Below are 27,964 nucleotides of genomic sequence, written 5' to 3'. Positions count from 1 at the left end.
GGAAATTAGAAAATGACTCAAGTGTGTGCCACATCTCTGGTCACAGCGGACGTCATTAAGGGCAAAGAGAAACAAAACCAGGGTCAGACAATGCACAGCAAGGGTATCCTGCCCTGTTTGAATGGGATTCCAGTTGTCTTTTAAAGGGGGAGGCAGGCATGATGACATGTATCTGTAATTCCAGAAATAGCAGAAAAATCAAGAATTCAAGACCAGCCTCAACTACAGAGTGAGTTAAAGGGCAGCCTGGACTACACTGCACTCTGTCTCAAAGGATATGGGGGAGAAGGAAATGAGAATGGGGTCAGGGGAGAAAGGGAAACAGCTCTCCACTGGGAATCCCAGTGAGTTCTCAGGAAGCCTGTTGGGTTTTCCCCCTCAGGCTCAAACATCTTTAAATGTGACCTTTGTTTCACGAGTACATACAGCCTGGTGTTCCAGTAACAAGAGAGACCCTGAGGAGGAAGGAAACAAGCTGCTGAGACAAGCTGGTGCAGACAGCAGCTGTAGGCCCGCAGGAAGTGCCCGGCCAGCGGGAAGGGCCCACGTAGCACTCAGAGCCAGGCAGGCGTTGGAAAGATGAGGCCGCAAGGGAAGAACCTACCACCACTTATATTTAGGAAAGCAGTATTTTTGTCTAGATTCATCCTAATTTGCTTTCCAATGGATATTTCTGATGCCTCTGAATTGCCCGTCCTTAGGAGACTTAGGATAGGTGTCGAATTTGCTCAAGCAGCCTTTGGCAGGGACAGGGGTGTTTTGTTCTGTTTCTGAGGCGAGGTCTTGCTGTGTAGGACAGGTTAGCTTTGAACTCCTGATCTTCCTGCCTCAGCCTGCCCACTGCTAAGCTCCTCAAAGTGCTCCTTAGATACAGTCACCATCTTGCCCACTCACTCATTCATTACTTCATAAACCTATGAGCAGACAGCCACATGTGTAACTCTCTTAATATTCTGTTTCTTGGTAAGGTCTAAAAGTTAGGGCTTCTTCCTCCAAACTAACATTCCTGTGGTGCTATCCACCACACCACATAGTTGGGCTTTAGCCTACCACTGAGAGTACACTAGACAACAGTGACATGGGTCACACACTGGGAACTGACAGGCACAGGGTTTCCCTCTAAGGGATATGGCATTTTCACTGTTAGGATCTATGGGGCTCACCTTGATTCATTACACTTGACTTCAGAAGACTATGAGTCTCTGAGACAGCTACCACTCAACAAGGAAAAGGCTTTAACCCAATTCCCCAGTCCACTGGAGGCTGGACTGAAGGCCAAAGAGTTTATGCGGTTGCAAATGAGATAGCTTCAAGAAGTTAAAACACTGTGGGAATGATGCTGTAGTCCTGCCTGGGCTATTTTCTCTCTGGGTAAAGTTAAAGATGCTCAAGAAAGCAAATTTGTATCCTGGCTTACACACCTCAAGAAATTAACCACTCCAATTCACCCCAGAACGACAGAAGGAAGGAACAATCAATGAGTTTGAGGAAAGTCTTCATTTTACCCACTGAAAGGTCATGGACATCTTTTCACACTTTCTTGAGAGAACCATCAAAGCTATTAACAGGTCAGAAACTAGAAAGCTATTTAAGTTCAGAAACCAACTCTAAAAGCTCCCAGAATTGGAAGGCAATCTGGGAAGATAGCTTGGGAGTGGCCTTCTTGGCAGCTTTGTAAGTCAGGGTTCAGCCAGGGAAGATCTAGTTGCAGCCTTGCATGACCCCAAGGACCCTCCTCTCCATGAGTGGACCCTGTGCTGAGTTCCTGTTGAGTTTTCAACATCCACTTCTTGTGGCAGAATATATGTGCTGGCCATGAGCCTCTGTCCTCAGTGGGAACACAGAAACAGATTTGAACAGCTATTGTTAGTATTCTCCACCTCCACAGTTACCTGGCAACAGCCAGGTAGGCCTGGGCCACTATAAAAGGGGCTGCTTGCCCCCTCCTCTCTCTCTTACCCTCTTACCCTCTTGCCTCTAGCTTCTCTGTCCCCTCCCCCCTTCTCTTCCTCTCTCTCCACGTGGTCATGGCTGGCCTCTACTTCTCTTCTTCCTCTCTTCTTCCATCTTCTTCCCCCCCACACACCTTTGCCCTATCTCCTGAATAAACCTCCCCCCAACCCCCGCAACCGTGTGGTCTTGAGTGGTCTGTTCTGAGTTGCGGTTGGACATCTAACGCAGGTGACTAACAGTTATCATTTAGGGTAAAAAGTAAGTAGTGGTCCACAGTGAAGATCCCACCCTGTGACAGTTCATATGCATGGGGGAGTCAGAAAAAAAAAAAAAAAGACAGACTGCCCCCTGTCCTCAGAATGGGCCCTTGTTGGGTACATTCCTTCAGCATCTACTGTGAAATATGACAGATATTTTCTCCTTTTATATCCTCCTCACGAATGTTCTAGGATTGCACTTTTTAAAAACACTCATATTACATTTATTTAGGGGGAGGGGACGGGCAGGCCGCAGCACACACACATGGAGGTCGGAAGATAATCTGTGGTAGCCACTTCTCTCCTTCTTCCACGAGGACCTGTTTTTTCACATAGAAAAGAAGCACAGGATTTAGGTGTGCTCGATGGTGTCCCCAGGGTTGCTCTAATGATGAAGAGAAAGGAGTCAAAGGCAGAGCAGTCTGGGGTGAGCAACCCCGCTGTGACCTCATTTCATGGATGATTAGCACTTGGTGGCAGCACCTTCCTTCCAGTGGAGTTGTTGACTAAGTCCTTGCCGAGCTGCGGAGCCTTGTGGGACACAAGTTGGTAAACAATAAGACATCCACTGCTGGCCCAGGACTCACAAAGCCATGTCTTGGACAACTGATACTGACCTCTGTCTCTGACATCCCTTGATGTCCTCCAGCAGAAACAGGAAAAAGGAGCTGGAGCAACTCTCGGAGATAAGGACACAGGCCCTGAGCCCTGCTCTTTGCATCCTCCAGCCCAGCTGGAGGAGCAATGCTGAAAATCCACCACGTTTCCATGCCAACAACTGTCTCCCCACTACCCTGCACCACCAATCCACGTTAACCCGAGGAAGTTCTCTTCATTTTTTTTTCTTGCCATTTCCTTAGCCAAAAGACTTTACGAGCCTGACAAAAAGCCTTCAGAGTAAAGGCTGACAGGGAAGCCACAACAGCCTAGGAAACACAGGGCCATCCATACAGACTCAGTTCAGACATCTCCACCAGAAAGCCTTCTCTGACCACATGCTAGCACAGCATATAAATGCTTGCATGCTCAGCCATGCTCCCAGGCCTCTGTGTTCCCCTGTGCATGCTACACTGCATGTGGCTATGCTTTTACTTGCTCTGCATCTGCTCTCTCTGATTCCAATATTGAGTTCAGTCCAGGAAGAGGGGCAGGGTACAGAATCTCCAATCCCGGCTTAATGGTCCTTGCTCACACTGATCTCAGGCCTGGTGGACTCCCTAGAGTCCCCACTACCGTGGAGAAAAGGAGGGGTACTGAAGGAAAAGGAGTTGAGGGGAATAACTGTTCTCTAAGAAAAGGCGGGTGTGAGAGCTGGACTTGCAGGACTCTAGTGACAAAGGTCACGGGCATTTCTTAGGAATATTTGCAGTATTCGGGATGGCCTCTGGGATGGCTCAACTTCTAAGTCTTGCCTCCTAGTGGTCCTGGGCCTGTAGATCACAGAAGAGTGTGCAGGATCTCCTGAACAGCAGCCTGACCTCCATGTACCCAGCTCACTGGAGGCAGGAAATTCCATGTTATAATAACTGGATTTCTTCCATTCATTCTTGATCCATGACTAGGTAAGCCATTGGTCATTAAAGAACCCATTTAGGCTGACTTCAGGAACAGCAGCCCAGACTCTCTTCTGCCAATGTGCACAAAGAAGGAAATAAGCAGAACAAAGAACTCTGGGCACCTCTATTTCTATTGCTAAGTCTGACTTGTGGACAGAAGTAAAAATATTGAAATGTCCCATCCCTGGCCATCAATTATCATTGCAGTGGGGATTTCATTGAGCTGAGTTTGATGTTTAAAAACACACACGTTCAGAAGCACGGCTAGCTGCAGTCGTTTTATCAAACAGATCACATGTGGATCTGAGTGGATTTAAAAAAAAAAAAACAGCCTCCCCCCACCCCCCCCCAGGAGCTGTGCCATTAAAACAAGTGCGTCTCAAAGAATGGTATTAAGAAACGTTTTTACATACATGACCCCCATCAACCCGAAAATAAATCAAAGTAAATATCAAATCCAAGTCAGCAACCCTGCACTGCGGGCTAGGGAATGTGTCTGACACATTAGGGATCCAGTTCTGAAAGGCCCTGGTCCTGTCACCCTTCCTGTCCTGCACAGCTGACAGCAGAGGGGACCAAACCCACTTTAGTCTGTCCTTGTTTGTTTTCTAATCAACTGGGGGAGGGAGGTGTTCATGCATATTTGATTCCCTGCTTCCCAGAAGAGAGTTTGAGGTTCCTTTATGTTTAAACTCGCTCTTCCCACTCACCAAGAGAACCATATCCCTCCTGCATGCAATCTGGTCCCTCTCGGTTGAGCAGCAACTTGAGACCTTATGTCATTTCCAGACGTGTGCGGAGCGGCTGGTGTGCCCACATTACTCCTCACCTTGGGTACAATTGCTTGGCATGACATCAAGCCTGCTGGCTAAATCTAACCCTGTAGGTATGTGAAACCACATACCTAAAACCACATGCCCAGACACACCACCTGGGTTTTATCAGTATCTCAAAGTCAGGTACAAACAGTGTGCGCTCTCTCTCTCTCTCTCTCTCTCTCTCTCTCTCTCTCTCTCTCTCTCTCTCTCTGTGTGTGTGTGTGTGTGTGTGTGTGTGTGTGTGTGTGTGTCATATGTGTAGGTGCATGCTTTTTTTACATGAGTGCTGGGAATCCGAAGTCAAGTCTTTATGTTTGAACAGTAGGCACTTTACCAACAGAGCCATCTACTCAGCCCCAAGAACACAGAGATGTCTAATGGTTTGTTACCTGATTCTGTATCCTGAGAGGTGGCCGAAAGCAAAGATTGTGATAACCTAGCCAGAAAGGAACCGAACATTCTTTCCTTCACGAGCTTCATATTGCAGAGCCTAGTAAAGGTCACCAAACAGTCTACAGAGTACTCGAGTGACACCAAAAATATCCACCTCCATTGAGAGATTTGGAGGTGGCTCAGACCATCTGCTGTCACTGCGGCCCAAGGTTCTCTTTCATTCAGAAACCATGCTGTCAACTTGGTTTAGAATATACACCAGTGAGACATATGCTCGTCCTCCCTGCCCAGAGAGACGCTGGCATGAGACATTCCGATCGAAACCTGTGTTTATGAATTCTCTTCTCTTCTCTCCTAGTTACCGTGACAGTGGGAGGCAAGCAGCACTTGCTTGGACTGTATGACACCGCAGGACAGGTATGAGCTCACTGCCTTGTTGCCTTCAGGGTTGAGGAAGGGGACGTAGGAGAGAAATGGTTCCTCATTCGGCTCATCATTCAGAAGCTAACAACATGAACATTTCTCAATCTGACCATCGGAGCACATACACTTTTCTACCCAAACAATGACCAAATGTACATTCTTAATTATATATATATGTTTACTCATATATATTAATTTTAAATATATCTTGCTGCATAATCTGGAATGTATATAATAATTTATATATATTATATATTACATATATGTGTAATATATATTACATATATATATATATAAACTTAAGTCATTGTCTAAGACACTGGTGATATGTCAAACACTGACGAACCATCAATATTCAAAATATCATTTCTAGCCAAGAGTTTCAATTGCCTCCAACCCAAACCTATTCCACATCCAAGATGTCCGAATCTATTTTACAAATTGTAGTTTCACACTTTTTGCCCCCATGCTATTTTCTTGGCCTCTCTTTTATTTGATTTACCTAATGAACTGTGAAAAAGTTCAAAAGGAGATGGGGTGGATAAGATGGATTAAGCTCTGAAAGGAAAGCAGGGGTCTGGCTACATTCCAATGATGAAGGTCAACCCCAAACCACTGAAAACTGACTCTACAGTTTCTAAGATTCCCCGAACATTCTTCTTCTGTCACAAGTGCTTCTCTGGGTTTTGGAACGAAAGGCATGGACATGAATCCCCAGCAGTGAGGCTGCACGTGGTTGTCCTTGGGCAACAGCACCTGGTAACGGCTTTTTCCTGCACCTCACACGTCACACGGGGCTGTGGAAAACATCCAGTGTAAGAAGTTCGCCGGGTGGAGGAGAGGATGTGCATGAGCCATGCGTGGCTGTGGCCTAATTTCTTGGATAGAGCGTGTTACCATATGTCTTGAATCATTTATTTAGGTCAAAATCAGCGGGTTGTTCAGTCAGTTCAAATTTATTCAGCTTAAGTCCTTTGGCGTGAGTGTTTGGCCATGGTATTTCCCACTATGAGTTCTTTGGTAATTGTTAAAAGCTATGCATTTGTCGAGACCTTTTCTCACAATTATCTGAAGATAGCTCATTTTGCTCAACTTGAAAGCTCTCTACTAGAAAATAAATAAGTGGAAATTCTTCAAGGTCTTCAGTGTGCATTTGCAAGGACCACTGACAAGTGTATGTGAGACACCAAAGCCGTGTTTTCCATCCAGGGCAGGGAGTCTGGATAGTCTAGCATCAGCCCAAGGTTCCTTCCCAGGACCCTCCAGCTTCTACTCATGGCCAGATGGCTGTTTGGAAAAAAAAAAAAAAAAAACACTGTCAGAACTAAGGGGTAGGGTGACCTGTCCCATCAATGTCAAGAAACAGAAACAAAACTAGGGGAACTATGTCCCCACAGCTACTCAAGGGGAAAAATCAATTTGGGTCGTCTGATACAAAAGAGTGTATCTTACCAGAAAACATTTCAGCAAATGAGGTACATGGATTTGGAACCTGGAATTGCTTACTCTAACTCAATCACGTAAGCAGCAGGGTGTCTCCATTCCTCCACATGGGTGGAGTGCACACAACCCGGTCTGCAAAGCTCAAGACAACAAGGACTCTCTTATACTCTTGAAACTGCTTCCCGCCCCCCTTGCCTTCCTAGAAAACTCTGGAAGCCTGTGCCCATTCTGCTCTCCCACGCTTCTGTCGTAGCCCACAGCAGTTGTCGGGTCCTATGCATCAGTTGCCCCAAGAGCAATATCCCTTGATCCCTATTTCACTTCACATCTAATAAAACTGTTTAAAAGCTCTTGTAGAGCTGAGTTATTGTTTCCCATTAACCTGTCCTTTAAATAAAAAAAAAAACTTGTGTAAGAGTGGAAGTGATAATAGATTGTGAAAATACCTTTAAACTTGAAATTGAAGCTTGTAGGGTGGCCCCAACCTCTGACACAGGGTGAGAGGTGCTGTAAAATATAATAACAAACAGGTTCCAGCTATTTCTTCAACTTAACTCTCACCTTGATGTTTTTCTCCACCTATTTTTGAAGTCTCTGGATAGACAACATTCACATGGGAGCACGAAGCCACGAAGTGTGGAAAAAAAGAAATAAGAACATAGCAGAAGGTTCCTTCTGGGCCTCCGGTTCTATGATTAAGAACTTTGAAAGATAATTTTCAAGAAATCCTGAAAGAACTGAAGTAATTAATCAAAAAGAGTTTGAATCAAGACCCAAGGGAGCCTTTTCAGGAGTGAAAGATTTTAAATGCAGGGATAACCACATTACAATAAAGGATAAGCCAACATTCCTGTTCTGGAACAATGACTCCCAAACTTGACCATGGCACCAGAACAACTCAGAGCTTGATAAAAACCAGCCACGGGCTCCACCCCACAGTCTCCAATTCTACGAGTCCAGGATAGTCCCCAAGAATTTGCACTTATGCTAGGTTTCCATTGCTGCTCCCCTGAACAGCACACTTTGAGAGCCGTGACTTGGGGAACTGTCATTAAAGTGCTGATGGCTAGTGGGCATCATTGCTCATACATGGAGCATCTTAGAAATGGGTGTCAAGAAATACTCAGGAGACAAAGACAACTGGGTCAGAGATTTAAGCCTATCCTCAGCTACACAGGAAAAGCAAGGTCATCCTGGGCTACATGAGACCTTGTCTCAAAAACACAACAGAAAGAAATGCAGGCCCTCACACCCCAGCCCCAAATCAATGAATCTAAGTCTCTGATAGAGGAAGCATGTTCCTAACAAAATAACAACATCTACAAATTACCTAAAAACTTCACAGCTAATTTAATTTAGAAGGTGTGTTAGTCTGGGCTTTCTAGATGAACACCAATAGAACAAATATGTAATATATGATGTCATACATCATATATCTATTATTTATTATATATTCATTAATAGAATGGCTTACAGGCTATGATCCAGCTAGCCCAGCAATGGATGTTTACCAACAGAAGGCCCAAGAATCCAGCAGTCTTTTTTAGTCCATGAGGTTGGATGTCTTCTGTATATGCCAGAAACCCACATAAGTGGGCTTTAATGCCAGAGAAGAAACAGACTTGCCAGTGCAAGCAAGAGCAAGCAGGCAAAGAGCAACTTCCTTTCTCTGTGTCCTTTACATAGGCTGCTAGCAGACGGCGTGGCCCAGATTAAAGGAGGATCTTCCCACTTCAAATGATTTAATTAAGAGAAATCCTTCACAGGTGAACCCAGCCACTTGGCTTTTAGTTAATTCCAGATGTAGTCAAGTTGACAACCAAGAACAGCCATCATGTAAGACTTGTCCCAAAAGTTCTAGTCCCCGTTCTAAGTAGCACAGCGTAGCCTTCAGCAACACTCTATGAGATGTCACTGAAGCCACAAGGAATACGTACAACTAATTAAAAATTACTCACTGAGTCTATCACTAAATAAGGAAAGAGAACTAATCTCAAAACAGACTGATAGATCCAGAACCACAAACGCACAATGGCATTAAGTCGCTAACCCCGGCTATCAAGTTCTATCTAACCTGAGTAATTAGATGTTCTTACATGAGTATAGAGGTGTGCCCTCACCTTTGTCCTGAGCTAACTGTGGGTGTGGGGGGAGAGGGGAGCTGCATTGAGAACAACTCAAGTAGCAAGTGTATTCTGAAAGATCAGGAGAGAAAGTTGTTATCTCTACCCTCAAAGGCAACCCTGAGGGTTGCCTCTCCGAGATTCGGTCTCCAACATGGCGGCTGCTGAGTTAGTCTCAAGCTCTCCATTTCCCAGCTCAGCCAAGCTTTTGCTAACGATGGTTTCTAATGAGGCCATGCATATGCTGCCAGCACTTAGGAGCTGGCTTCCTCCCGAGACTCCTGAGACAAACTATCATTTGGCCTTTGAATGGAGCACTCTGAAGGAAAATCTCTCCTTCAGAATTCACTTGGATGGAATTCCAGACACTTAGTGTTGGTAGTGCACACCTGTAATCCCAGCACTCAGGAGACAGAAGCCGGTGGATCTCTGAATTCGATGCCAGCCTGGTCTACAGAGCAAGTTCTGAGATAGCCAGGACTACTCCGAGAAAATCCTGTCTCAAAAAAAAAAAAAAATCAAACAAGATTAGTAAGGAATTTACCCCTCAGATCACCCAGCAAGTAATAGGGCATTCCTCCAGCTTAATCTATAATCTATTCACATCAGGCCAGGTCACCTGTATGACTCACGCTCCTTGTCAAGTATAGGTGACAGTTTCTCTGAAAGTGGTTCCTGCGCTCAGTTCTCTGGCACAGCTACGGGAAGTTCTAAGTTCTCGGAGTTCTAAGACGTACTCCATGCCTCACTGGCTTGTTGTGCCATGAGAAACAACGTGGAAAGCATGACTCCAGAGTGGCGAGGATTGAGCCTAGCCTGAGCACTCGTGACCTGGGGAAGAGTAGAATGTGAGAGGGGTTTCCCAAGCCAGTGTTCAGGGCCAGGTGTCCTCTGTGTCTGCAGCTGATCAGCCATGGTGGTGAGGCATCTTTCCCTCTTCTCTGTGGACCCTCACCCAAACAAACGATAATGAGAAAAGCCTGCTCTTGGGCCACACTCCCTGTAGGTGTTTCTCAAAGACAGCAAGCACTAGCAGAAGTAGCAGTTAGCATCACTGCCAGAGGGAATGACTGTGCCCTGGTGTCAGGAGCCAGGAGCAGCCTTCTCTGCTAGTCCCCTAATCAGGCACCAGTTTCTCCTCAGAACGCATCTGAGTTTCCTGCACATGCGCCCCTCAAGACGCAAGGTGGCCTGCACATTGGATGTGGGTTGGTTGGTATCTCTCACTGCCAAACCACAGCCCAGGGCAGCTTAGCAGCCACCAGTGACTGTGGGAGCAGGAAGGCCTCCCTGGCTCAGGGCTGCAACCACACAGTTTCACCAGGACCTGATACATACGTGAAGCTCCTCTCTCCCCACAAGGGCTTCTTCGTCAGACGCATGTGAGCGAGCAGGAGGGGGGTACAGCTGGGGCTTATTAAAGGCAACCCCAGGTCCGCTTGGAAGCACATAAGACTTCCTCCTCTGCTATTGTCTGAGCCAACAGGGCCATCTGGAGCACAGGGTCTAGCGTCGACACTTTATGGAAAGTTTGCCTAAAACCTCAGAATAAATGTTTTTCTCTCAATAAGCAACTCAAACTTTCTCATCCCATGTATCTCAGCGTGGTTTCTCAGACTGCGCTGTTTGGAGGATGCTGCCCACGTGATAAGCTGTTGGTTAAAAAGTAACTAAGGACCCATTCTTACCTTTCCCAAGATTAGCAAAAGCAAAGATGAAGAACTTTGACTAAAAGACACAATCACAGTTCACAAACATTCCGATCTCATTACTACTTTGAGTTCAGAGAAGTGAATTTCAGAGTCGCCCCTGGCATCCAGTGGGGATAGGGGCGGGGGTTCCAGGACCTGCAACTGTTGCTGACTTTGGATGAGGGATGGACCTTTTCACTCTGTCATTTAAATACTTACTGTATTCAAAGCATCAATCCGAGGAGTCACACATACTAAAGCATTGTATTCTCACCACGGGATGAGCATTCTACACTTTACAGATAAAGAAACTGAGATAACGAGAACTCACAAACTACACCGAAGTAGTAGTGACAGGCGAGGGAGGGATTTGAGTCCAGAGAAGTTGTCTCCACCCCTCATGTTCTTGGGCAACATCCCGAGCTCACGCCTTGTGCAGCTTTCTGAGACTAGCTAAACTTAGACTATGGAAGCCAGAGCTGGTGCCTGCAACCTGGGATAAATGTCAGGGAGCCCACAAAGCAAAGGAAGCAGAATTCTACTCCCAGCCTCTTCGAGTGTGAAGCATGGGACAGAACTCTGCGCAGGCTGCTTTCCTTAACAACACAGACAGCAGCCCCTGGGCACTTAGCAGACATGCGCATTCTAGGCTTCACGCCAGACCCGTTGCTGAGTATAAATCCACTGTGCAATGAGTTCCCGGGGATCCAAACGCAAGGAGAGCTAATGGCTTTGTGGCTTCAGCACTGTCCCTTTGTGGCGAACCTACTCGTGAACATCTTTAGGGCCTGGGAAACTGACCAGTCTGTGCTGAGAGTTCCCGAAGTGCACACACCTGGCAGCCCCAGGTCCACCTCTGTGCAAAGGGTAGCAGGTACTCAAAAACCTACATGCCCCCTAATCCCTACCTACCCTACCCTTGCCCCAAATCCCTTTGTGTCCATCCTGGCCCTCCAAAGCACTATCTAGTGGCTTTGATGAGTTAACACACCAGCTCTTTAAAATACACACAGGCACCTGTTGCCCAGAGTAGCATTAGAAGGGGCCTCAGTGCCAGAAGGGTCACTTAGCCCTTCCTCGAAGCTGAACCCCACCATTTCCACGTGACCATAATCTACACTGCACGTGTGCTTAGAGCCACAGAACTCAGTCAGGCCACCAGCAGGTATGAATTCAAATGCCCAACCTCTTGGCATCATCAAGCCCTTGGCACCACCAAGACCTTTTTATTATTAATTCTGGGTTTCTGCCACAGCCACAACCAAGGGTGGTGAGCTCCTGCCTGCCGGGTCTAAACCTTCATTGGAAGCAATTTTCCTCTATTTCTGTTGAAATCTTTTAAATGTCTGATTCTGAGAGCTGCAAGGTTGACGGCAGGAAGAAGGAAGTATGGTAGCCTGAGACCCTGAAACTGTTTGAGGCAGACTGGACCACTTGGGGCTCTTGGGGGGATCCCCATGAGCTTAAGCCATAAACATCTGGGAGTCTAAAAAGCTCTCGAGATGCCTGTGCTGCCAGACTGAGTCCTTCGGAAGTTAGCGTAAGAATTCGGGTGTAGAGGACTGTCTGGACTTGACAATGGAATTTTCCAGTTCGGTCAGATGAAGACTCTGCCTTAGCAGACCAACTAAAGAGGCAGGAAACTCAGTTCACACACGTGGAACTATTTTGTGTATTTTCATTCTCATTTCCTCACTTGATTCCCAGTTCTTAATCACCTTATACAGTTCATGCAGCAGCCTTGACAGAGCCACAAATCCAATAAGTAATCTGTCATTTTCAATAGAGTTACACAACAGGACTAAGTCCTACAGCAAAGAAATCTAGAATCCAGAGCACCGTGAAGCCGGAAGCTGACACCACCAGAAATTCCTGCGCCGGGGACCTGAGCCACTTTGCCAGGAAAGCAAATGAACATACCTCTCAGCTCCCCGACTCTCCTATCGTCTAAGCAGCATTTGTTCAAAGGCTAGCGAATCAAGGATTAAATAAACACTGTCTGTCGTTCAGACCACCAGTTATCAGCTTCCCTCCTGTTGTCTGGTTCCCCAGCTAATCGGATTGGTTTGGTTTGGTTTGGTTTGGTTTGGTTTGGTTTGGTTTGGTTTGGTTTGGTTTTTGAGTGTAGAGGGAGCAGAAGCTTTGAGATTTTAAATACACAGTGTCTGCTGCCATCTTGTGGCGATTTGGAGCCAATGCCCTCTATAAAACAGACAATGCATCCCTGCAGTAATATATTCCTAGATAGCCAAGTTTAAAAAAAAACAAAAAACAAAAAAACCGTAATGTGTCATCTAAAGTCCTGAGATACGGCAATAACAGTCCAAATCAAAAGCTAGGTCAGGACGCACACAGACTGTGGTATTCAATAACTTGGTAGCATTGACCTATTGTGGATACCTCTACCTTGACCTCCTCTTCTGTGAAAGGAGAAGGCTGTCAGCACCATCTGTCTAGTGCTTCTCCCAGAACTCCAGAAAGTAATACACACACTTCTTGTAATGGCGCCTGGTCCTTGGCAATGATCCCCAGACCCAAGCTTTCATGGTGAAGATGATGGGGCTATGTACAAATCAGGTCTCTCCACTCTCGGCTCCACCTGACCAATCAGTACAGGATTCTTCACTATCCAGTCCAGTGCTCCAGAGATTCTGATTTTAGAGGAGGAGGACCTGCAGAATTTGCTCACCTAGAGGTCACTGTAAAGCCCACTTTTTAAATCATTTTAATTTTATTTTATTATTTTATTTGTATGGGTGTTTGTCTACATGCATGTCTGTGCACCACTTACATGCCTACACCCATGGAGGGCAGAAGAGGACCCTGGAGTTACAGACCATTGTGAGCTGTCATATTGATTCTGGTCATCAAACCTGGGTTCTTTGGAAGAACAACCTAAACATTCAATAAGCCATCTTTCCAGCCCCTAAATCCCACATTATATATCAAGTCATCTTTTTTCCATAAAACTACTTGCTATGGACAGGGTATAGGTAGAAGACAAGAAAACCAATCAAACTGGGCCCAGATCCATTTGTGGCAGTCTGAGTGGAAGGACAAGATGGCAGAGTAACAAGTGATGCCTGAGATTCCCTCACTTGAGGGTCTTAGCATGTGCCACGATTTTCTAAAAGTTCTCCATGTGGCCCTGATGAGAGCCACTGTGGTAAAAGCCCACAGAAAAGCTGAGGGTTCATCAACAGACCCGTTCCCTGTAATCACAATGAGGTAGGAATGACCAAGGAAAGGCCAGTGTTCTACAACATGTATGTATAATGTATAATGTATACATTGACAGGTCTAAATATGTGGTGTATACAATGGTGTGTGGATGCATATATAAAAGGAAATGTGCGTGCACACGTGCACACATTCCTATTGCCTATGTGTTACTAAATTCTATTAAAATATACAATGACTATTTATTGAATGGCCTAAAACTCCTTGGCCACTAAACACCTGGCTTTTAACTTGACCACACTGTGGCACCGGGGTACATTGAGGAACAAGTCCTAAACACATTTCCTCAACAGAGGTATCTCATTTGGCAACAACACTTACTTTGTAGTTTAGCTCACTCTATGTTCAATTTGAAAACAATGTTTAATTGTTGAAGAGATTTGTGGGCCAATGACCCACTAATTTAAATACATGTTCCAGATAATGCAACTCCAGTGTCCCTCGAGACCTGTGTCCATCCTTGTTAATTGTACTGTCTACGTGAGTGAGTTTCTGAAGACAGAGAAGCAGAGGGGACTGGTTGTTACCAGGGCAAGAAGGGGCAGGAAGTAAGGAGATATCAGTCAAAGCACAAAATTACCCTTAAGCAGGATGGATAATTCTAGAAGCTACCATTGATACACAGATGGTAGGAAAGTGTGGTTAGGTAATGGTTATGGGCTGAGAGACGGTTTTAGGTGTTGTTATCGTTAAAATCAATAACTCTGTGAGGAGACAGATTTGCTGACTTCCCCAACTGTGATGTAACAAAACATGGTGGCTAGATCTTAAACTAATATACAGTTGGTTATAAAGGAGAAGTGAGTGAGTAGACATTATGATGTGTAAATTCTACCTCAATGAAGCTGTTTAAGTTTTTTTTTTTTTTCTAAGTTGATTTGAAATGGGCAATTTGTGATCGGCTCAGCAGTGCTACTCTGGCCTTTCCCTGTATGAGTCCTAAGAACTACACAGAGCCTCTGCACACAACCTGCACTAACTGTCCTCTGTTCTTCCCACAGGAAGACTACAACCAGCTGCGGCCACTCTCTTACCCCAACACCGATGTGTTTCTCATCTGCTTCTCTGTCGTAAACCCTGCCTCTTATCACAACGTTCAGGAGGAGTGGGTCCCGGAACTGAAGGACTGCATGCCTCATGTGCCCTACGTGCTCATTGGAACCCAGGTTAAACTGAGGGTGATGGGCGGGTGGGAGAGACTGTGTGAAAGAAAGGTGAACCCTGCATTCTATCAAACACCACGACAGATTCTCAGGTATATCATCTCTGTGCGGAGAAGTTCTGAAGGTGCACAACTACCTAGTTGGAAAAGTTATAGGGCTATTTAATATGCAGGAGAAAGTTTGGGTCTGGCCTTTAAAATTAAGCTCACAGGTTGTTTTATAAATAACAAGATAATTATTTAGCAGATACTCTTCCCAGCCCTGAACTGAGTAACAAAACAAGAGCACCGATTACATACTGTTTGACATGCTTTTAAAGCTAGACACAATTGTTTCAATACAGCGAAATAGGTGTGTGGGTCCGTATGACCCTAGGTTTGGACAGGGCAGATACCATGACAAACTTCCTTGACGGCCCTGCTGGGGAAGAAAGAAACTCTCTGTTCTGCATTTCCATAACTCCTTAGTCAGACATTAGGGATGTTACAACACATATGTTTGAGAGTAACAGGTATAAACTGCCAAGGCCTTGGAAGAGTCCGGAAGCTGATAAGGTTCCTCAGCTTGACTCTCCATCAATAACTCTCTTGTTGGTGGAGGACTGTCTGAACTGTTCATAGCTCAAATGGCTTTAGTTCTTGGTTGTCTTAAAATCGGTGTTAGTGTTCCGATCTCAGGACCATACTATGGCTGCAGGGCTCTCTGTCTGCCTCACTCACTGCTTCTTTTGATTTCTTATTTTAAATCCTATTTGACAAAGAGAAAAATTTTTAAAAACCGTAAATGAAAGAAAGATGACTTCTAAAAACAACCCAGGCAGAAGGGGTTATATGTGTTCACTTAGATACAACGTACATCTCGTGTATCCACACGGCTGAGGATGAGTCGTGTTTCTGCCCTGAACAATAACTGTTTGTTTAAATGAAGTGTTTTAGCTTCAACTGCAAATATTAATACCTGTCTATTATGAGAAATCTAGATCCTACTGCCAAAATATGTAATTGGCATTCAAAGCTCTCGTTGTGACTTGAGTCTGTTTAGAATAGTCACTAAGTCAAGTGATTTAGAAAAATAAAAAGAAAATGGAAACATAAAACTATGACTTTGCGTAAGCATTGTTCTAATCTATGGAATCCTAGCATCTCCATACCAACTTCCTGCAGGAAGCAAACCCTGCGTGCCCACATACGTTTGAAAGAAACTACATTTAGTAAAGTGTCAGCTTTCACCTGTTGCCCTCAAAGCTGCCCTCCCCCTTGAGAGATATTCTGCTGCTTCACTAGGGAAACCCTTTGGCCTCTCCTCACTGGGACTCCTCTGCAAAGCCTCCCTGTCCATTTGTTATCTGTTGAAAAGGTCTCACGGGTAGAAAATCTCCAACCCCTTTGAAGGTCAAGATTTGACTGGGGAGGGGGAGAAAAAACAATAGATCCGAAGCCACAAAAAATATTATATAGTAAGTAATATGAGTTACAGTCAGGTGAGTAATCATTAAAAGGTACCCATGCCATTGGAGGATGTTCTCAGAAGCCAGGGTAACTGCTGTGAAGGAGAGTATATAAGGCCACCCTGCTTCGTTCAAGTTAAAAAAAAAAAATACTGGGCACATGCCTTTAATCATGGTACTTGGGAGGCAGAGGCAAGTGGATCTCTGTGAGTTGGAGGCCAGCCTGGTCTACATAGTGAGTTCCAGGACAGCCAGAGCTACACAGAGAAACCCTGCGTCAAACAATGAGAGGGGGAGAGAGAGAGAGAGAGAGAGAGAGAGAGAGAGAGAGAGAGAGAGAGAGAGAGAGAGAAACAGAGAGAGAGAAACAGAGAGAGAGAAACAGAGAGAGAGAAACAGAGAGAGAGAAACAGAGAGAGATGAAGGAAGAGAGACAGAAAGAGATGAAGAGAGACAGAGAGAGAGATAGACAAAGAGAAGAAAAATCACACTCTCAAACATAGCACAGGCATGTATATTGTTTTCTTGGAAAACCTCCAGCAACATCAGAGAAGTTAAGATGCAATCAGGTACTATATTATGTCTCCACTTGAAAATAACTGATAAGACCTGAAAATAGTTAACATATCTTTGTCCCAGATTGATCTTCGAGATGACCCCAAAACCTTGGCACGGCTGCTGTACATGAAGGAGAAGCCCCTCACCTATGAGCACGGTGTGAAGCTGGCGAAAGCGGTATGATCACGTTTGAATTGTGTGTTCAGGGATGGGTGAGCTACACAGGATTCTGCCTTAAACTGCAAAGTGTTTCTGATCTTTATGTTGTGCTTCTCTCTTGTTCTACGAGAGCTAGAAGGAGCCATTTTGGAGAGTGTTCCTGTCAGCTGGCACCTTCTCTTCTTCATTAAGAAACTTCAAGAGTTTCAATAACTAAGCACTTACCGTTTTGCTTCGGCAGTGTCAAGATCATGAACTTGCCACATTTAGCATGAACTAAGGGGACTCATTAGGCACACACCTGGAAACCTCCCCGCTTATCACCAGTGAAACTCATCTAAATGACCCCACATGAGGTGTTTTGTGATTTTTTTTTTCCAGGTAGAGAATTGGATTTGCAATCTGGCAGGTTTCTCTTGTCTAATCCTTCTCTTCCTATAATGAATAGCCACTTAGTCTGGGCAGCGCCGTGAATAGCATATGAAAACATACACACAGCGGAGAGTAACAGGGTGCGGGATCTAAATGGCTTGAGCGAAGCTGGAATTACCTCCCCTGACCATTATTCACTTCCGAGAGTCACCCATAAACAGTGATCTTGTTACAGAATTGCTTCAAAATGTATTTGCCAAACGCCAAATCTCTGCCTGCCCATTGTCACCAGACATGAGCGGAGCAACCACTATAATGGATACATGTGCAGAAGGAGACTTAGGGGCCATAATTCTCTAATCTGAATCTACTTTCTCCTTGACTTAGTCTATCAACCCAAGCAGGAGAGTTTAAAATTTTAATGTTTTACTTTCTAAGTAACTAACCCTGAAAAATGTATGCCCACAAGCATACATTTCTCCAAACCAGTCAAGAATGATGTTAAGTACAAATTATTCTTTAGATAGATAATAGATAGATAGATAGATAGATAGATAGATAGATAGATAGATAGATGGAGGGATAGACAGACAGATAGAATAGACAGACAGATAGAAGGATAGACAGACAGACAATGGGATTTCTCTTATTAAAGCTTGTTTAAAGGTCCCAAACGGAAGTAGATTGGCTTTGGTGTTTTATGGGTACAATGCATAAGGACAACACAAAGATGTTTGAACCCTCCCTACTTCTGCCACAGTCCTGTAAGCCACCTGGGGAGATGTTGGCATGCTAAACCTCTTTTAGGTGAGGAAATGGCCCTGGGGAGATGAGCACATCTAAATCACAGACACAGTTGAATCCAGCTGTGTGCACACCAGCACCTGGGCACCCAACCATCATCCCCACTGGCTTCTCCAGCCATGTGTGTGGCCCCTGGGAAAATGAGTGGATCTGAGGGTCTCCTCCAACATCCAACCTCAGATGAGGTCACTAAAATACATGTGGCTTCTAGCAGGAGGGCCCACTATCTCTGCAGTAGCCTGCTCTCTGTGTTCCTTACCTCTAGGACTGTCCCCACCTTTGTCTGGTGGCTTCCTAGCCTCACTCTGAGTTTGGAAAGTTGCTTTTTGTGTTTTGTTTTTGGGTTTTTTTTTCCCTGTGATAACAGTCACCCCAAAGCCTTCAGCTTCATTTCATCTTTATTTTAAGAACAGTGGCTGGGCTCATCGCTTGATTACCTTTTGCCAGTCTCTCCTAGCAACTGCTCTCTGGTTTACAATCATGTTGAGCATATAAAATTCAATCTAAAAAAACCAAATGAGATTTTTTTTAAAACGGGTTTTGTGGTGATTCCTGTAATTACAGAGACTTTTTTAGGTTCTCGGTCTTTGACTCCTCTGTCAGATACTTCATTATAATAGCTAGCGTTAACGCAGTGATGATCTGATCCTGGGCGTGGCATAGGCTTCCTCTTAGTTAATCCTCGAAGCCCCTCCTGTGGTGTTTGCATTATTGTCAAAACTCTCCTAGAGGGAAATGAAGTTTATGGAAGTGAGCAGCAGAGAGAGGTTCTGAGTTGATGGTCTTCCCACAGTACTCTTCGCTTCCTTCCTAGTCTGCAAACAAATTCTTCAATTTGGGAATCCTTTTTCAAAGACTTCTAGGAACAGCAGAGCAGAGTAGTTCCATCCTCTGGTTTGAGAGAGGGACGCATCCTTATCTCCACAAGTTAGGGCCGGCTCTTGGGCCTGTAAATGCGTTGGCACAAGTCTTACTGCCTTGGGCTCCTGCAGTGCCGCAGTGAGCTAACATACCACAAGCTCTGACTCTGCAGAAGATCCCTGTGAGCCTGTTGGCCCTCAGCCAGGAAGACATTTGCCTCTGTTCCTTCTAGCTACTGATTTTTGTTTGGTTTTCAGAAGGTTCTCATGTAGCCCAGGCTGGCCTTGAACTCTACACACACCTGAGGATAGCCTTGCCTCTACCTCTTGCTGGTTGGCATCAGTACATCCCATTTTATACAGAGCTAGAAATCAAAGTCTAGGCTTTGTCTGTTGCAGGCAAGAATGCTGCCAGCGAGGCTCCAGTCCCCAGCCTTTCTAGATACTGCTGTGCTTCTTCAGAGCACCCCACCCCAGTCAAAGGAGGGGGAAAGTAGTAGCTTGCTGTTTCGCTTGGTTTGGCCTGTTACAAGCTGGCTTGTTTTCATCTCTTCTCATCAGATCCTGTATGTTGTGTACCACTGTGTTTCCCAGCCCTGGGAACAATGCGCCTTAAGTACTGTAAGAAAGTATCAGGAAGGTGTTCTGTTTGCAGCCTCAATCCCGCCTTTGTTTGTTGTACTTCCGTGAAAGGTGTCAGTTTGGTCAAGCCTACTGCAGATTGCACACGTGTGTGTCTAAATGAGGAGGCTCTGAGCTTTTGCAGATGAGTGCTAAATACTCAGATGAATAGATCATTTGGCTTCAAGGATGAGGGAAGGGCCCCGCTGTAAACAAGAAGGGCTGTGTTTCCTTGACACAATTTTCCATTTCAATCTTTGGTGACCGTAATAAATTTTTTGCGAATTCTTTTTAACATGTCTGTGCCCTTTCCCTGAACCACAACAAACTCTCCTCTCTGACCCCCTGAGCACGTAGAGAGCATGGCAAAACAATCACCTCACAACTGAGCTCTGTGTCTCACATGGAATGTCCCAAATCATACTCAGAATCCCATGTCTACTTTTCCACCCAGAATCCCTTTGTCTACTTTTCCTGGAACTATCAGCACACCATAATGTTACGTGAACCACCTCACACAATGCCTTTATGGACTCTCATTATCTTTCCCCGTGTCAGAATTGGAAGAGACAAGTTTGGGCTCCTCCTGCCTCATTCAGAGGCTCCGGCTGACAGGCTAATACACTAAAATACTGTCAGCGATGTGGGAAGGAAGGGAGCAAGCCTCCATCATCTCTCAGGTCCTAGAGTGAATGGAGGGAAATCAGCCAAACTCCTGGAATTTTCAGAATTGGTCTGGGGCTTTGGAATCATTAGTAAGAAGTTTATCCAAATGCAATAGCCTACATCACTTTCCAAGTTTTTTTCCCTCTCTGCATAACTGACAGAGCCATCACATTACAAGGGAGTATGTTCAGTTAGTCCTTTACCTGCTGTGCTTTTTATATGTGTGCATGTCAACTTCCAAAGGCAGCAGATAACATTTCATGCCATTGTTAGGGGAAAACACTCTCTATCCCTTTCTCTCTCTCTCATACCCTGTTTTTAATAAGTTGTTGAAGTTTTTTCCAAATCTAAAGGCCAAACCATTGTCAAAACAAAATCTATAAAGTAGGTTTTCATCATGCACCAATGGCCTCAATACCCTGCTTTTGATATTTCCCACTGGCTTATAAAATAGCCATTCTTGCCAGAAAAGAACACTTACCCAAAAAAGTAGATGCTGTCTGTAGGAAGAATTTTGAAATAAATGTCTGAACCTGACCAAAACAATTTCATTTCATACTGAGTCTTCTTATCTGTGACCTTTCAATAAGCCCATTTCAGTGATTGTTAGCTCAGCCAACTTGTTGCTGGGCTGAGTATAAAGGTCATAGAATAAGAAAAACAATACATCTCAAGGGCTGGGAAGATGGCTTGGCGTGCAAGAGTACCTGCTCTACAAACATAAAGACCTGAGTTCAAATCCCCAGCACCCACAAAGACGCCAGTAACCCTAGTATAAGGGCAGAGATAGTCAGATTCCAGAAGCTCAGTAGCCAGCCAGGGTAACCAAAGCAGCAAGTTCCAGGTTTGGTGAGACCCTGCCTTAAGGGAATAGGACAGAGAGTGATGGAGCAGGATGCTTGATATCCTCCTCTGACCTCAACACACACACACACACACACACACACACACACACACACACACACGCATGCATATACACACTCATACATACACAGAGAGTGATGGAGCAGGGTCCTTGATATCCTCCTCTGACCTCAACACACACACACACACTTGCACACATATGCATACACACACTCATACATGTGCACATACATACATTAACACACACATTAACACATTCTCTAACACACATACACACATTCACACACATATGCACACATACATACACACATTCACACATAGTCTCTCACACACACATAATTACATTCACACACATGCACACACACATATACACACATTCACATACACATACATTCTAACACATATACATACATTCACACATACACACACACACACACAATTCTCAAGAGACAAAGATTTTAAAAGTAATTCTCCTAATGGGTGAATGCCTCTTTTACCTTGCCTGAGCTGCATCCTTTCTTGTCTAAGCTAAACCACAAGTTTTTCTTCATTCCACATTATACAAGCTTCCTGGTGACAGATGAAAGCATCTGACATCTGTATCCCAACTGACCCATAAAATGTTTCTTTAAATTGTATACATTAAATAAAAATTTAAATCTCTGACTGTATAGTAAATTGGAAATGAGTCCAGCATGAATTTTTGGAACCCAAGGATATCATCCATTCTAGTGGGGACACCATTCAGTCACAGCTGCTTGCTCCTGGTCTCTCAGCATCACAGTGTGCTACCCACAAACTTCCATCTGTAATACCCTCACCCTTACACTTCTGCCTCCCAGTTTTTCCATCCATCCATCCACCACAGTTTTTAGGTCCAATATCCAGCCAACTTCTGCTGCATTTGATCTGCTTTTTTCAAAGTTAGTTTCAAAATGGAAAATGGAAAAGGGGTGGGTGGGTGTTTCTCCAGATGTCCATAATATTCAGAGGCCCTCAGCACATAGTTGGCTCATGTGAGCTTGTGAGACAAAAACACTCCGGTCTCCTCCTTTATCAAAGCTGACAGCCAAGCACAGCCTTCCTGGCCAGTGATTTTCTTAATGAGAATCAACAGTTTCTGGCCTGGGTTTCCACATTTCTCATGGGATTTTCTAATTCTTATATAACCCATACATAGTGTGAAGTCATTTTGTTTTCATCTTCAAAGAGTTGGAGGGATGGTTCAGTAGTTAAAAGCACTGATTGCTCTTCCAAAGAATCTGGGTTCGATTCCCAGCATCCACTAACATACATAGTCTGTAACTCTAGCTCCTGACAATCTGATGTCCTCTTCTGGTCTCTGTTGGCACTGCATGCACATGATGTGCAGATATGCCATGCAGGCAAAATGCCCACACACATATAATTATCATCATCATCAATAGCAATAACAATTCATTTTAACAATTAGCAATTGTTATCATAATTTAAATAGAACACTAACCCAGTACAAAATACATATCACTTAAACATAAAAAAATATACACAGTGAAGGAAGGTGCCTCTAGGGCTGGAGAGATGGCTCAGCCGTTAAAGGCTAGGCTCACAACCAAAAATATAAGCCTCTATTAATGAATGTCTTCTATGATTTTTATTTCTTCATGTTTTAGTGTTTTAATTTAATTTTCGAAGTTTATTGATATTGAACAATAATAGCACATGGTATCATGTTGCCAAGAAATACATGCCAATCAAGAATAATTTATGGTGGCTGCTTCTTAGCTGCTCTTTAGGTCCAGCGACAATGCCTTATCCCACACAGAGGAGCCTCGTCACTGTCACTTTCCATATAGAAATGAAAGGACAGTGGAAACACGCTGTCTGTAGAACAAGCAGACATAGAACCTGGCAAGTCGGACTTTTGACACTCACAACTTTCTCTTTTTCTTTGTGTTTAAGATCGGAGCGCAGTGCTACTTGGAATGTTCTGCCCTGACTCAGAAGGGTCTCAAAGCGGTTTTCGATGAAGCCATCCTCACCATTTTCCACCCCAAGAAAAAAAAGAAAGGCTGCTTAGGGTGCCAGGGCTGCTGTGCAATTGTCTGAAGTTGCCTGAGACCCATCGCCCCGCCATGCAAGGGTATGGAGGGCAGCCAGTCTCTGTGACCCAACTCTAGCCAAAAAAGAGGGCGTGGCCAGAAAGGAATTCCTGCATTCGAACGCTTGTTCCGGAGCCCTGCCAACTTCCCAGCCCAGCATCCTGTAAGCCACTGCCACAGCCTCAAGCCAGCTAGACCATCCACACTGCGCATGGAGAATGCAAAGCCACGTTCAGACCGTATGTTGTTGAGGTGTTGGAAGCCGAGTGAGGATCCGTCTGGTATTTCACATCTTCCCTCTCACGGTTATGAACCAACGGGAAGTCATGACGAGAAAACCAAGTACTCTGTCCTGCACTGGTGGCCTTAGTTCATGTCCTCACCAAACTTGGGAATACAACACCGACATTTTTTGTTCTGAGTCTGTTCTTTTACCCAAGCACCTTTAACACTCATTTCTATTGCAGTTCCCTGATGTCAATCACCTGAGCCTTACAAATCCACATCAAAACAGTCGAAAGACAAGCTGGGTGGTGCTCACGCCAACTGATAGTGGATCTCTGCCAATGTTCTTAGAGCTGTCATGTACCTCTGAATGCCTAATTACAAAAAAAAATTTTTTTACAGCTTTTATACACTTACAGACCTATAATGCGGTTAACCTTTTTGAAAGAAAACATCCTGTAAATTATTCCAGCTCCTCAAGTTTAGCCAAAGGTCATCTACAAATGCTTCAGGTGATGAGGGTCTGCTCTTGCAAAATCCTACCGTCACTCAAACCGAAAGTGGACTGTCTTGGAAGAAACAGTTTTCAACTTCTCATCTAAAGCATTCAGGACAATAATACAGCAAAGCCATCTTCTCAGTTTAGGAGAGTGGGCCTGACCCGCCTTGCTCACACAACGTCTTTACTCTCTTTCTGTTCTTTTCTGTTTTCTCCAGATCTGTGTGTTCCTCAGTCATAGCCTGACGAGAGAGAGAGAGAGAGAGAGAGAGAGAGAGAGAGAGAGAGAGAGAGAGAGGAAGAAGAAGAAGAAAAAAAAGAAAAGAAAGGTGATTTTTTATGGACACCAGACATTTAAAAAAAAAAAAAAAAAAGAGTTCCAGAGTCCTTCAGGGTCAAAGTGCCTCAACTTTTCTACTTGCTTTAGGTGAAAGCACTACTCAGCTTGTCTCCATATAAGTTTCTATTAAGGATGATTTCTAGTCTCAGCCAGTAAGTGGTGAAGCTCGTCCTCCATTGAACATTTGGGAGAAGGCGTTTGGCCCTGAGCAGGAGAAGCTCCCAGTGAGGCATCCTGCAGGATGCAGGATGGTACAGGATGGTACCAAACAGCCAGGGACAATCCGTGTTTTCATTAGAGGTTGTGACTGTGAAGGCTCCTGCTTGTTTGCTTTCAAACGCCCTGGAATTACCCAGGGAAGCTGATTTATCTTTTTTTTTTTAACTTTATTACATCAGTAAATCATATCTTAGCAATAAGAAATTATTTCACTTTTTCTAGATTGAAGCGCCCTCTGTTAGGAAAAATAAAAATCTCAATCTTTCCAGTCTTTTCTGCTCTTAGAAGAACCACAGAAGAAAATTGTATGATATGGGTCTTCTTAAGTTCTTCCATGACACCCCTTCAATCTTTAGGAGGGGTTGGTTGGTTGTCTGTTGTTTAGAATTTCTGAAATATATTTTTGCTTCTTCTATATGTTAGTACTGTTTTTCTTCTCTCCCAAATAATAGCTAAAATTTTTCTGAAGCACATATATACATGCACGCACACACACACACAAACACACCCTCTAAAAAGAAACTGGAGTTCTGTAAGCCAAAGCTTGACATTTAGAAAAACAAAGATGGATTGCTTGCCTTCATACATATAAATCAAATACCCACGAGCCATAATGCTGTGGGCTACCATTCCTTCTTCACACACAGGGATGGGTACCTGGTCCTGTAACAATGTTAGTTCTATGAGCCAGTTTTGCTACAATATGGTATAGGTGCATCTTGCTAGAAGGCTGCTCCTCACTTCTTACTGTTCTGGAGGAAAAACTGAAAGCATACGTTGGCTCCACCAAGGAGAATTTGCCAACGTACGCAGTCAAGAGACAACTTGCTCCCCATGCCGCCATCCCATAATGGACCAATGAGATCTTTATAGCAGGACCTGATTTGTTTCACAAAATTGTCTTTCTCCCTCAAGAGTAACTAACAACTGTTCTGAGAATTAAATACAAAGAGTCATAGAAATCAAAAGTAAGAGTTGCTAACAGTCAACAAATAGCAGCTGATATCCATGTGGGAACAGAAAAGGCCTGAGTCTGGATGTTGCACAAGCCCTTGGTGTGCAGGCGAGACACCAAGAGCAGTGTGCTGTGCGGAACTGAGGCAAGCCTGGCATCTGCTTCCCACCCAGCTTCCCTGCAGCCCTGCACTGTACTGTACGAAACATCACCTATATCTGGTTGGAGTTCAGAGGATAGATCAGTAGAGTTGTGCTGTTTCTCCTACAGCTTTCAGACACATTTTAAATGCATAGTTTCATGTAGTTAAGCTCCTACACAAAGTAACAATCCGCCACACTGGTAATGGGCAAGTGACAAGAATTTGACCTTCCCAACACTATGCCTGCAAACCCAGAGGAAACCACCATGTAGTCAAGTCAGGTTTGACAGGTTTTTTTTTTTTTTTTCACTTTGATGCTTGATTGTTCCATAGCATTGATGGACAACCTAAGCTAAGACACATCAAAACCACGTTCAGGGTAAGAAGTCTGGACTGATTTCTGGCTAGAAAAGGTATGTTCTAAGAACAACTATAGATACCATTAAATACCACAAGCTAAACCAAGAATTCCAAAAGTGCAAAGTAAAATCCTAAGCCCTGAAGCTCTGATACGAAATGAGGTTTGACCCTGTGAAGCTGAGGATACTGTGGATAGTTAACTATACAAGAATCTTTTGGGAGATTTCTGATCTGCAGGAGCATTGGCAAAGGAAGTGAACGCAGCCGTCCACAGTTCCCACCAACAAGGAAGAGGAAAGAAAACCATCACAGCCAAGCCCACGGTGTTTAGAGGAAATAAACTAAGCCAGGCACGGCAGTGATCCCTGCACTTAGGAAGCAGAGGCACAAGGATTTCAGTCAATTTAAAGCCAGCCTGGTCTATGGGGCAAGTGCCCATCCAGCCAAGCTACCTAGGGAGGTCTTGTCTCTAAATAAATAAATAAATAAATAAATAAATAAATAAATACCAAATCCAGAATGTGAATCCAACAAAAATATATCATTATTTGAGGCTCAGTCCCCATGAGCAACAATCATAAGGAAAGAAATATCTGAATTTAAGGAAACCTCAAAATACCATATAATAGAACTTTGAATAGTGGTGCAAGCCTATAATCCCAGCAGTATGAAGGCTGGGTGGGGCAGGAGGATCATGAATTCAAGTCTAGCCTGGGTTACACAGTAACACTGTGAGAAAAAAATAAAAAAAACAGAAGCCATCATGTGACATTCACCAAGCAAACATCCCTGAGAGGAAGGGGATGAAACTTCAAGTTGAGGTTTTGTTTCAACAGACAGATTTGACACTGTGCTGGACAGTATCAGCTAACAAGCTCGTGTTGTCCTGAAATCCATCCTTGTTCACATGCCTGGCTATTAAGTGTCCACACTTTAGAGAGAGCTACAGATGATCACCTATTCTCTTGGTGATTACTAACTTCATTGATAAGGCTTCCCAAGTATTTGTATTCTCAGAAACAGTTATCTTTTCTGGAACATTAGAAACAAAAAGGAAAAAGAGGTCAGGAAAGCCTAGTTGCTTACAAAGGACAGTAGGCACTTTGAGTAAAGAAGCATTTAGAGAAGAAAGAGGAAGTTAAAACTAAACCCAGGGCAGACCACGGGCTTTCCCGCTCTGGGACAGTTAGCTTCCGCCCAGTGTCAAGAATCCAACTGAAGACAGAACCAAGAATGTCGAGACCATCCATAGGCAGCCAGGCCAAGCCCTGCGGAAACTAACATGAGGAATTCTTCTGTCAGTAAAAGTCCGCGGGTGCTCTTTGCAGTTTTAACAGCATGGTGGGGTGGAAACCTTTCACCTCCTCTGACTGTGCAGCGGGAAGTCAAGGGAAACTTAAGGCTGACTCTGGAATACGTGCACTCAGACATACAGATGATATTGGTTCATGTTTATGAAGACATCCCCAAATACAAAGATTATATTTAACGCTACAGATGCTACAAGTGCAGACATGTAAAATAAAACAACACAATTCAAGGTGCTTCCATAGTCAGTAATGAACAGGAAAGTCTTTACAACACCAAGCTCTCTGCTCAGCCACCAGGGTCTGGCTCTTGTGTGAAAGGGTGGAATGTAAGTTCAACAGCAGCCCTTGCCCTTGAAGCTCCACTCCAAGAATTAGAGTAAAAGCTGCACAGAGCATCTTGGTTGCCATCTATGTAACTAAGG

General features: G+C 44.3%; 1 protein-coding gene across 1 annotated transcript in view; it reads left to right on the top strand.

The window, feature by feature from the left end:
* Rhoj (ras homolog family member J) overlaps positions 1 to 24,520 on the top strand; it is an 80,834-nt gene extending 56,314 nt beyond the window's left edge. Inside the window, exons 2-5 of the mRNA XM_076921997.1 lie at positions 5,336 to 5,394; positions 14,899 to 15,063; positions 17,147 to 17,242; positions 23,353 to 24,520. Of these exons, the coding sequence (XP_076778112.1) occupies positions 5,336 to 5,394; positions 14,899 to 15,063; positions 17,147 to 17,242; positions 23,353 to 23,499 (467 nt within the window). The 3' untranslated portion in view covers positions 23,500 to 24,520. The remainder of the gene's footprint in view (positions 1 to 5,335; positions 5,395 to 14,898; positions 15,064 to 17,146; positions 17,243 to 23,352) is intronic.
* The last annotated feature ends 3,444 nt before the right edge of the window (positions 24,521 to 27,964 follow it).

The sequence above is a fragment of the Arvicanthis niloticus genome, chromosome 23, assembly GCF_011762505.2.
Source record: "Arvicanthis niloticus isolate mArvNil1 chromosome 23, mArvNil1.pat.X, whole genome shotgun sequence".
In the NCBI taxonomy this organism is placed as follows: Eukaryota; Metazoa; Chordata; class Mammalia; order Rodentia; family Muridae; genus Arvicanthis; species Arvicanthis niloticus.
This window is presented reverse-complemented; position numbering and strand designations above follow the sequence as displayed.